At 38.9% G+C, this 12409-nt stretch overlaps 1 protein-coding gene across 3 annotated transcripts in view; it reads right to left on the bottom strand.

Annotated features, from left to right (window-relative positions):
- The window catches only part of Pnpla4 (patatin like domain 4, phospholipase and triacylglycerol lipase), a 28553-nt gene extending 19080 nt beyond the window's left edge, over nt 1-9473 (bottom strand). The window contains exons 1-4 of one of the 3 annotated variants that reach the window (XM_074062664.1): nt 9368-9473; nt 7935-8127; nt 3219-3313; nt 2927-3062 (exon numbers count right to left, since the gene is read on the bottom strand). In XM_074062664.1, coding sequence (XP_073918765.1) covers nt 2927-3062; nt 3219-3313; nt 7935-8127; nt 9368-9402 — 459 coding nt within the window. In that variant the 5' untranslated portion in view covers nt 9403-9473. Of the gene's footprint in view, nt 1-2926; nt 3063-3218; nt 3314-7934; nt 8128-9236 lie in introns of all 3 variants that reach the window. The other 2 variants (XM_074062665.1, XM_020152225.2) reach the window with 2 other exon arrangements.
- Nucleotides 9474-12409: the final 2936 nt, after the last annotated feature.

The raw sequence follows: 12409 nt of genomic DNA, 5'->3' as shown, positions 1-12409 counted from the left end.
TTCTCTCTCTCTCTCTCTCTCTCTCTCTCTCTACCTCTCTCTTCCCCTCCCCCGTCTCTTCTACAGAATTGCAGAATGTCCCTGTGTGTTCACACCCAGGGACATAAAACTCCTAGAACACTTGGGAGTGTTCTAGACTTTGAATTCAGGAGCTCAGAACTTCCCATGTCTACCTAAGGGAAGTGGAACTACCTTCAGGCAGCTCCCCACCATGCCCCACAATACAAAAAGGAAAAAGAAACCATCAACCATCCTTACATGGTCCCAATAAAGCTGACCCTTGCTGGGTTGGGTACAACCATCTGCTGGGCACTCATTAGAAGGGTTTATGATTGTAAATATATATCTTTAGCAGCTCAGAAGAATTTCTCAAAGACCTGAGAGACATCAAAAAGCCAAGAGTACAGTCTCCAAGATTCCACAAGGGACAGAATCCTAGCTTTGGTAATTAATCATCATTACAAGCACAACTGGCTAGTCTCATTCACACAAACCAACTCTTTGTACTTTTTATTTCTTTGACTTTGAGCACCCATGCTCCAGTTAGTTACTTGCTCTTGGTAGTTTTAAAAATCACTAATTGTGGAAGTCACACAGCTGAGCTCTATCTTGGCTCTCACTAGCTCTGCTATAGATAACACCTCTGACATGTTTGTGATAACTGTTGCCTAGGTTATTTTTCAAGGACTTGAAGGCCATCTTGTCCAAAACAATGACTTCTGATGTAGACAGCCAAAAAACACTTGTATTTTCACCACCAATAACCTTTCCCTACTCTTTAAGTCATCCTGCTTCTTGATCTCATTAATATTCCCAAGCCCTCTCCTCAGGAATGCAAATTAGAGACTTGGATCTTCCACCTCCACACTTGGCTGCCTTGTGAATAAACTCTTTGCAAAACTCATTGTTTCTGTAATCTTTATTCTGTGTGATGGGCAAAACAGGCATGGTTCACTACAACCACCCCAGACAACATTCTCCCACTGGCTGCTTCTTTCATGGGAACATTTAAACTTGATAAAGTCACTACTGGGCAAGGGGGTTTATGTGTCTGTGCTTCACACTATTTTGTTGGCTCTAACATTCCAGTCTTCACCCTTTATTACTCTTTTCAACTAAATGCTTCATGTGTATTCTGGGCAGCTATTTCATGCATTTTTATAGTCACCATCTGCTCTTAAGGAACTATTTATCCTTTGTTTTAGCTCCAAAAAAGGTTAAAGCATTCTACTGAATATTGAGAATGTTTCCTGTACCTAGAATAAATGTTAATTATTCAATATTCTCCTTGCAAGGTATTACACATCAGCATCAGCCATTTCTCTTCCGTTCAATGAACTCAAATAATTACACCAATTCTCTGAGTAGTTATTATCCAAAACAAAGGAAACAGAGAAAGGCCATGTTTACTTACGGCAACAGTCTGCTACTGCTGCTATAACAAATTACCACCAAATTAAGAGCTTCAAACAAGACAAATTTATGATTATACAGTCTCAAGGTCAATATTGCAGAACAGCTCCAGAAAGAATTTTAAATGTCCCCAACACAAAGAAATGATAAATGTTTGACATGATGGATATACTATTGCCCTATTGATCATTACATATTGTGTGTATATATATATATATATACATATATATATATATATATATCAAAATATCACATCATACCCAATAAATATGTATAATTATCATGTGTTCATTGAAAATAATAATCAAAAAATGTGACAACTGTGAGAATTATTCACTTTCTTTATGATATGATAGCACATATCTCTATGTAGGCAAACCAGAAAAGGTATGCCAGTGTACTACAAGATTTATGTGTCTTACTAGACATTAAAAACCTGTAACATTCCAGAAATGGATTGACAAGCTCTTTGCTTTATACTCTCTAAGTCTACATAAAATTATAATATGATTTATAATAAGATAATAGAAAATATATCTTTTTAAGAAAAAATAAGTATTAACTTACAAGTGAGAGTACATTGAGTAAAAATATTATAATTTAGTAATAAGTTGCAAAACAATTTTACTTGTCAATTCAATACTTCATTAAGTATTTCAGATTAGCATATCCAAATGGTCTTAAAAATCAATGCATTTGTCATCTATCTTTCACCACTCTTTCTCAACCCATTAACTTCTGCTTTATCAAAACATACATTCTCCATTTAACCTGAAGCTTGCCATGATTCACACAAAGAAAAAACTGCCCAGCTTTTCTAAAAAAAAAATATACCCTTTCCAATTTACAAGTATTCAGTTTATTATCCTAGCAAGCACACTGTTATTTGGAAATCAACCAGTTGAAGTATTTTACAGCGATACTGAATTCTCAACTGACCAATTTTCAAATGGTCAGTTAAAACAAAATTGGAGAAACAAAACAGAACATTACATTGAAAAGTTAAAGAGACCTGGGTACTAGAACTGGTGCCCCCAGCACGCACCATAACCTTGAGCAGTATATAGATATCCCATAAAATCTTTCCACCCTTCCTTCTTTGTCAAAGACATAAAAAGGCTATAGTAACTCTGATCCTACCTGATTTACAGAAGGATTATTGAAGGATAGACTAAGAAAATACATGTAAAAATCTTGTATAAACTGCCAAGTATTAAGCTACATAAATTTAAGGAAGTATTATTGCTACTAAACTCCCATCTTGCTTCATATAAACATGTGACTGAATACCAGGAAAAAGTGCAGAACAAGTAGAACAGGCATCTTGGATTACAGCTTGGGAGAAAGCCTGTGGATCCATTTATCAAACACCTAACCTATATTGAGTACTTATCATCTATCATGCCAGATATGAGACACAGGATTTAAAGAATGCAGTTATGCTCATTATTTATATGAAGTATTTAAATCTGGGCTTGCTGATTTTCTCAAATAGGAAATGCAGCTTTGTTACCTTAATGAGGTCTTCCCTGGAGGAAAACTTAGAGACCAAGTAATTTTCTCTGGTTTTGGTGTTAGTGATGGATATGTGCAGTCGATTCTGGGCCAGCTCATGTGCGTTGAATGGAAGAATTGACTCTATTCCACTTCTAGAGAAGAAAGAACAGGGCAAGACATATTATTCGCCTTTAATTATTGAGCGCTTTGTAACTATTTTAGCTAAGCTTGCCACAGCCTATACTGAAAGTTGCCAAATTTCTGTCTTCATATACTTTGGATGGAAAAGCAACTATACAAACACCCACCTCAATCTGGCCATAAAGTCATAACCAGGTGTAACTGCCCCCAAAGACTGCCTTCGAGTTTCTTCAGCAAACTTGTAGGTAAACTGGTTACATTCCTGAAAAAGAAAATTAGCAATTGACCCTATGTGTGTCCAAAAGAAATTCATCACAACTCAAAAACTGTGCTGATTAAATGATGCCCAACTCCTGACATAGGTTTTGACATGCCACTGGGCTTTCTCCTCACCAACACTTCTTAATCGCTAGACAAATTGCATTCTCACAATTCATATCTCTTTCTTTCCTTCCTTCCTTCCTTTCTTTACCAACTCAAATGGCCTTAGTCCACAAATAAAAAAGTCTGGAAGACCTGACTCAAATTCTACTTTAGCACATTCTCTACAGATTGCCATAACACAATGAACCTATTCACCACCCTATCCTGTGGCCTCAGAAGCTATTCTGATTGTAACCCTGAAGGGCCATGATGACTTATGACAACAGCAATAGAAGAGGAGTGGGAGGACTATGGTTTACAAAGGACTAAGATCAAAGTCTTTGGAGACACATCTTAAGCACTGGTATTGTGTACACATGCCCCACCAGCATCCATGTGCACCACAGAATGGTTCTGTCTTTTACAAATCAGAAGGTCTCTGAAGAAGTCACATGTATATTAAAGACCCTACAGACTGCTTGACCTTCTCTGAGAATATTGTGATTAGAGAGATGGAATGCTGGGATAGAGTTAAAGTGATCTTGGGCTTTTTTAGGCCTTTTCAGAAGCAAAGTTTATGAATCAGTTACCTTAACTTTTTGTATCTGACCTAACATTCTTAGGACTATTAGATTAACTTCTTCAATGTATTGCTAAACTTAGCAGACCTCTAGCCTTCATCAACTCTAAAGATAAGAATGTATCAGATAAAATCTGAAACCTATAGAAAAGATGTCTCCACTTTGCTATAGCTAGGCTACCTAATGCTCCCACCAATATATTTGGAAAATATATTGATCTATGCCCTTTGTTCTGTGGCTATAAAAATTCATGCAAATTTCTTTGTGGTGCAACATGCTATTCAGGGTAATTTGTATTTGTGTTCCTGGGCCATGGTCACTCATATTTAGCTATTTTCTTCTTTCCTTAAAGAAGAACTATTATTTTATGCTGATACTTTCACTTATTATTTGATTAATTCAGTAATCTACTGGGCACCAGGCAGTGGGCTAAACACAGATTTGGTAAACTTCTGTTTTGTGGAGTGCTGGGGGTAAAGCTCAGGGTCGTGTACATGCTAGGCATGTGCTCTACCACTAAGCTACACACCCAGCTTCTAAGGTTCAGTAGAAAACAAGATATAAAGAAGCCTACCTCATGAGATTCATGAGTGTCTCCAAGGGTAGATAAGAGTGCTATAAGAGCCCCCATGGGAATGTGACAGGCAGAATCCAGGCCTTTCTCTTTTCCCCAAGAAGTCAATGTTCTTGCTCCTGAACCCTGAGGATATGGTGTGTTGCACAGCAGACTTTGCAGACTTAATACAGTTAATGAACTTGAGATGGACTTATTGTCCTAGATTATTTTGGTGGGCTCAATGTCATCACAAGGGCCCTTATAAGGTGCTGTAGTTTGAAGGTTAAATGTTCCCCAAAGGTCCATGTTTTGAAGGCTTGGACCTTAGGGTGGCACTATTGGGAGATACTGTGGACCTTGAGGAGGTGGGTGCTACTGAGAAGTCTTAAATCACTGAGAGTGTGTCTTTGAAATAGATTATGGGACCTCAGCCCCTTCTTCTTCCTCTCTTTTGCTTCTTGTCCATGAACTGAGCAGTTTTCTCTACCATATGATCCTTGTCATTGCCACCTGGTATCCCCATCAGAGGCCCTAAGCAAGGGCTTTATTTCATCTTAAACTGGAAGCTCCAACTTCATAAGTGAAAATAAACATTTTCTCTTTATATCTCAGGTATTTTGTAGTAATAACACAAAGCTGAGGAACACACAAGGAAAGAGGGAGTCAGGAAGGTCAGTGTTAAGGGGATTTGATGAGGTCACACTCTGACTTTAGAGATAGAGGAAAGAGCCAGAAACCAAGGAATGTGGGCAGCATTCTGAAGTGGGAAAATGCAAGGATGGGGCCGCAGAAGGGAGTGAGTATGGCCCTACTGACAGTTTGATGAGTCCCATGATTCTGTGTCAAACTTATGATCTTAGAACAATAAGAATCAATTCCTATTGCTTTAAGTCACCAAGTTGATACCTATGTGTTACAGCAGCAATAGGAAACAAATAAAATGGGCATCCGTCTCCAACTTCAGGGATTGTCAAAGGCTTCCCTACAATTTGACATCTGTGCACTTCTGGGTAAAGGAGGGAGGAAATAGCAATAGGAGTTGAACAGGGGACAATGATATAGGAGGATGATAATAAAGACAAAGCAAAAACAGCTCAAAGAACACCACGGAGCCGTCTTGAATAATCACTGCAAGCCACAAGAACAATTCCGATACATTGGACCTCATGGGGCATGCTAAGAAATCTGGACCAAATCCTAGGTCCAAAAGGAACTCTGTGAGTGAGTGTGTGTTTGTGTGTGTGTGTGTGTGTGTGTGTGTGTGAGAGAGAGAGAGAGAGAGAGAGAGAGAGAGAGAGAGAGAGAGAGAGAGAGAGAGAGGAGAGGGAGAGGGAGAGGGAGAGGGAGAGGGAGAGGGAGAGGGAGAGGGAGAGGGAGAGGGAGAGGGAGAGAGAGAATGAGAACCAGATTTGCATTTGGGTAAAATTACATAGTATGAAATATGTGGACTTGAGGCCCATTCCTCAAGAAGCATCTAGGTAAGAAATGGGACAGCCCCTCTCAAATGCATACTTTTCTATTAAGCTGGACTACCCACTGAGCCCACTTCCTTCTGTTAATTTCAGTTACACACATGCATCCCTGACCAGCCTGCAAACTTACTAAGAAGAGGACTTCCTCATCTTTGGGTTCCCCAGAGTGCTTCTTTGCAAAATGTGAGTGCTGGGGAAATGCTTTGCAGCATTGAGCTCTTACATATCAATGTTTAAATTTGCCTATCACCTAAAATACACCCAGCATCAGGTGCTCCTCTTAATTATACATGAATAAATTCGGAACAACATTAATTACTCACATATTTGTCACAACAGTGAAAAGCTCCAGGAACTTACACCAATTGCAGAGAACTGAGCTAACATGCATTTGGGAAGGTCGAAAAGAGTTTGCCAAAAAAACTCAAAGCAATCCTACAAATGGATTATTTCAAATGCTAAAAAGAAGAGAAGTAAAATAACCTTACATCAAAAGGTTACTGTGATTGAAATAAATTTACTTTGAAAGGGGAGGAAAGAGGAGGCCTTGGGTCAGTAAGAGAATCACTTTTCTTCCTTTCAATATGTGCATCCCATAGACTTAACCTTTATATCATATGAACACAATTAGACAATACAACTGAGCCTCCAATTTTTTGAAAATAAAAATATTAACAGGTAATATGACTTGAAAACATGATACTATCAAATCTCAAGTTCAGGTAAATCATGCAATGTCTTAATAATTTTTCAATTATTAAGGATTTCAATAAAGTAAGTTGCTGTATTATTGTGGTACTTCTAAATCACAAGAAGAATAAATCACACTTAATACATTTCTCAGTTTGCTGCAGATTGGAAGCCAAGTCTATTCATCTCCAAATCTCAAAATATGCCCCACCTACAGAAAAGTCTGCATTGAAAAGGAGGAAATAACCCAGCAGCCTGCTGCTTCAAAAAGGGAACAAAGTTCTGGGAAGGGGCTAGCTTGCAATTCAAAGCAAAGGATTCTGTCAGCTTGGAAGGAGTTTTCACAACTTATGATATTCCTCCGGACTTAAGGTTCTCACTCTGTGTAATCTCTATAGTTTTTAATCACTATTTTAGTTCCTGTAAATCAACCATCTAAAAATGAAAAGTGAATTTCTGAAAAATTATCCTTAAATCCAGTTTCCTTTATATAACCTAGCTCACAAACAGATTTGAGGAGATTTTGTTATGTAAAATTTTGCAATTTTAAAATTCATTCCTGAGCATCAATGTGTTAAAACATTATTTCATTATTGTCCCAAGGAAATATTTTCTCCAACCACAGAAACCAGTTATCAGAGTCAGCAAATGTTTGATCACAGTCTAAATAGTAAAAAACAGACTTTTAAAACATAGGTTGTATTAATGAAAATACCAAATGAAGACTACTTTTTATTGCTTTTGGTGAGACTGCATGGAATTCAGAGCTTATCATTGTGAGGATTAAAAACAAATTGACATTTCACTTAATTGAAATTGTATGAACAATTTCATTTTTTATGTCTGTTTGACAGTAGCATTGAGCAGAGAGGTCCAGGCTACATGTCTGAGGCCTTGAAAACAGGCTCTTTAGCTCTTTTCATGATCATGGAAGGAAAAATATCCTTTGCTTAAAATAAACAGAGCTGAAATTTTAAGGCTAGAAATTCAAGAGTAAAATAAAGTCTTTTATTTCCTTGTCTTACTGTCACCCCAAAATAATATTCTTTTCCAAACCCAGAACTCAGATGTCCCTAAAGAGTCAATTTTAAAAGAAAAGTCTTATCCTTTTGTTTTCCAGGCAAAGCATGATCTCTACGGAGTTCACTTAGTATACACTCATTTTTGCCATTCTGTTTTAATTTTTTGATGAGGAACACGGCCTCGTTATGACTTAATTACCTCTATTTTTTCTGGTGCTGTTAGCAGAACTGAAGCAACCAAGGATCCAGCAGATGCGCCAGCAAAGGCCTTGACATCCTTCAACAGCTTTTTGCCATGTCTGCAAAGTGCAGATGCTGCCCCCAAGTGGTAAATGCCCAGAAACCCACAGGCTGCAAAGGACAAATTGATGTGCTTCATTCTTGCTGCTGAACTGACAATGATACAAAAAAGAAAAATTCTGTAAGCTCTTATTGTTTATTCCACACACTACAATATTATGCTAATTATCATTCCATTGCTTTCTTTAATATATAATTCTGTTTTAAATACAGCTGTTTTGACTATTCTTATTAAACCCAAGAATATTTAAGGAAACATTTTCTTTTATTTCCTCACCTTGACCCAATAAGGTCTTATTAATGAAAAATATTACAACATTTCTTATTTGTTCAATGCATACAGTATTCAGTCTAATATTTAATTACTTGGCAAGAAACAGATATATAACTTTCAATTGGCAAGGAATTCAATTTTTTTTCTTGACCTTTTCAAACTGTTTTTTGAGGGGGGATTACTCTTGTGGAATGGGTAAATTATTAGAGACCACATCAAATTCCAAATAATACATTTGCTTTCTGTAAGTACATCAGTAAATTTCAAATAGGTCCCTGTTGCCCTCCCTCATTTCCACTGCAAGTATCCTTCTATTTTTAAACACACAATTAATAATGCAGTAAGGTATTATTCAACGAAGCAATGTTGAATTTCATCACTAATTAGCTCAAGAAAAACGGAGGTCATAGCTGGGAAAGGTAATTGAAGGCTTCATGAAATGTCATCCCCACCACTTTACAGTTGCACCTAAGTATCTAAGTATGAAAGTATATGCTTTTCAAAGCCTGAGCAGGCACATTATGATTATATGAATGAAATGAGAAACCGCGCTCCCATAGGCGTTCCTGCCTCCTCTGAGGTTCTTAGGGTTTCCTGGGAGGGGGAAGCAAAGGGAGGGTGGTATTCAGCGACCTTGAGCTAAGGCACAAGGCAGGACCTTGCATTTAGGATCTGTTTGTCCCTGACAACCCAGGCCGGGCCTGTGCAGAAGGTTCTAATACTGCAGGCTAAGCTTCAGTATCAGATCCGAAACTCAATTTTGGATCCATGGCACAGTGGCGGGGTGATTTGGATGGTCACTTTCCAGGTGGTCGGGCCGGCCGGCGGAAACCCAGAGGATCTAGGGTTCACACTCATCTGTCCCACCCCTGTGGCGGCCCACCCAGACCCACCCGCCCCTAGCTCAGCCCTAGTGAACGTTCCTACCAACGCAAGCCGGCTGCATTTCCGCGTTAACAACCCGCCTTCCCCTCTTCCCCGCTTGCCGACCGCCAGCCAGCCTGCCTCAGACTCTTAACTAGAAAGCGGCACCGAGCTGTCACTCAACGCGTATCCACCTATCAGGGCTGGGGCACAGCAGTCGCGCGAACATCCGAAAAGGTCCGGCATAAGACTTGATGCCGCCTCTCCGCGCGATTCTATGACGTCATCGCACAGAGCCGCAGTTCCGCGTGGTCCCGCCTGTTTCATTTAAACCAACAGTCTCAATATGGTGGCTTCTGCTAGGCCATTCGACTGCGGTGTTCTCGAGCGCGGGAAAAAGACAAGTCGTTTTGACCAACATCCATGCTGTCTTCAATACCTAGGGATCCACTTTAATCCCTTGAAGCTTTTAGCGCGACCTGCTGGGCGACCCTCACCTGCGAACCTACTGACCTTTACTGACCTTCATCTGCTGTATTCCGGAAGTGCTTTTCCCTCTGGCGTCAGTTTCCCGGAAGCAGTTTCTCTACCTCCCCGCCCTCGCGGCCTCCAGGAATAGCCAGCTATTCCTTAGGATTGGCCTAGGGCTAGATTCGTCCGGGATACACCGCAATTTTTCAAGGCATATATTTGGTGGGGGGTTCCTAAGCGTTTTGGGAAAGGCCAAAGTATGTCTCTGGACAATTTTCACTTCCTCATTTGACTTTTAAGTTGCGTGGGTATGGACAGATTGTATATGCTCTCGTAGTTTCCTTGGTGACTCATCTGTAGAATGGGATAATAAGATATGAGTTAGCACATAGGTAGTCCCTGCTCTATCCAGTGTCAACAATTAGTCAGACTTGAGAAACTGCTTACTGCTGGCCAAAATGGCTGATATCCCCACCCATATTAAAAAGACCCTGACAATTCTTTCCATACAGTGTCTTCCTTGACTAATCCTCTTAACCAAGGCTAGAGGAATCTCAGACTTTGTGATCAAAGGTCCTCCACATCATTTGTTTTAAGAACAAATTTCCACTTGCTGACGCTAAAGAGGAGAATCTGGGAGATGTGAGTGCCTTTGCCTTAAGCAAAACAGAAGAGAAAGATGGGGCTCTTCAAATTACCTCTGCCTTAGGCTTTCCCTTCCTTCCCCTCATCCCACTTCTGCCCCGCCCCTTTTCATCTGCACCTCTCGCCCACAACAACTTCTGTAAGCAAGATACCTTGATATGATGAATAAGGAGATACTGTTTTTGATTCACATAAATAATTTTCCAAGACAGCTGATCCTGGAAACACCATAACATCTGTATATCATACACTTCATACCTCAGAATTCTTTACTTTCACCATAACTTAGGTAAGAGAAAGCAAAGCAAATATCAGAAAACACAATAGAACAAACTTCTGTCTCTCAGCTTTCTGTTGTTCTTTAACTTTTTGTGTGAGGTTCATCAGAGTAGCACCTTCTAGAAAGCTTATGAGAAAAGAATCCAGACCTCCAGAGTCAGAATCTCCATTTTAATAGCATCCCCAGATATTGCTATGTATATTTAAGTTTATAAAGCACTGTTCTAACTCCTGCATTGGTGCTGCCATCTGAACATATGCATTCCTCCAAAATTCATATGTCAAAATATTAATACCCAATATGATGGTGTCAGGAAGTGGAGCATTTAAGGGGTAATTAAATCATGAGGGTGGATCTAGCATGAGTGGGATTAGTGCTCTTAGAGAAGAGACTCCTAAGAATTCTCTTTCTACCACATAAGGATACAACTACAAAGAAAAGATGTCAATCTGAAGCCTGGAAATGACTTCATTAGGTCTTCCAGCCTCCTGAATCATGAGAGGTATGTCTGTTATTTCTAAGCTACCCACTGTATGGTTGTAATAGCCCTGAATGGACAAAGACAAGCAAAGCTAAAAGAAATGTGCTAATATGAAAAGTTTGAGGTAGGATTAAAGACACAGAATCAGAATCTGGGTGGTAGATTCTGGCAGAGCAAATATTCCCTGCATTTGGATTCTGTCAGCGGGTTGTTTTAGGAAAATGAAAATGCTATCCCTGTGTAGCCTGGAAGAAGACTACCTGTTTGGAATCTTTTACTTCAAGGAATAATGAGGGCATCTGCTCTTGCCACACTCACCTGCTAGATTGGGATCCCACCAAATGTGTCATTGGAGCACTCAAATGTTGCATTTTTTAAGCTCTTAAAATATTGAACTTACTTCCTTCTTCTTACATGTAACCAGTTAAAAAGTTCAGCTCCCTCATATAAGGAAGAATTTCATAGTCATTTACATTTGTCTTTGTCATATCAGCATCAACCATTGCACTTGGTGCCTAGTATTTCATCAATAAATATTTGTATGTTTGATTTGAGTAAATTAGCATTGTGTTCTGAGTATATTGTAATGCAATTGCCCTTTCAAAACATCCTAAGTAATTAATTTGCTTATTTTTGCTTTTCTACTTTCCTTAATAACTTAGTCATGAGCTAGTTTATTTGTGTAACCACTTGTATGATTAAGCATCTATTGAATAGCAAATGTTGTATTTGTACAGGGCATACAAAGTTGGCAAGAATTCAGCTATTATCTTCTGGAATACAGAGTTCAGCTAGTTGACAGATATGTAATCATGTGGTATTTCAAAACACACAGGTACCCTAGATGTTCACACTGGAATAGACAATAGGAAATCCTTAGCTATTAGAGGCAGCTATCTTAACACCTGGTACATAAACAGAATATCCAACCCTGTAGCTTTTTTCCTGTCCCACGTTTCTTCCCACAAGATTATATGTTATACAGTAGTTCTCCCTTATCCACACTTTCACTTTCTACAGTTCAATTAGATCTAAGTATATGTTAACAACTCGTGTCATTCTGGTTCACCAACTCAATAAGTGTATCAAACCTTTGTCTAGCATATCCATACTCTATACACTACCCATCAATTAATTATGCAGTACCCATCTTCATTACCAAATCAACTGTTGTGGTGTTACAGTGCTTAAGTTCAAGGAACCCTTGTTTTACTTAATAATGTCACAATATCACAAAATTAATGATGTAAACAAGGTACCAGGGGAAAAATATAGAAGGAGGTTTGCTGTTCTTGAAGTAATTTTCTTACAGTGGAGAGGATTAATTGGGGTAAATAACATCAATATAAAATAAGTAGT

This window comes from Castor canadensis, chromosome X (genome assembly GCF_047511655.1).
Source record: "Castor canadensis chromosome X, mCasCan1.hap1v2, whole genome shotgun sequence".
NCBI lineage: Eukaryota > Metazoa > Chordata > Mammalia > Rodentia > Castoridae > Castor > Castor canadensis.
This window is presented reverse-complemented; position numbering and strand designations above follow the sequence as displayed.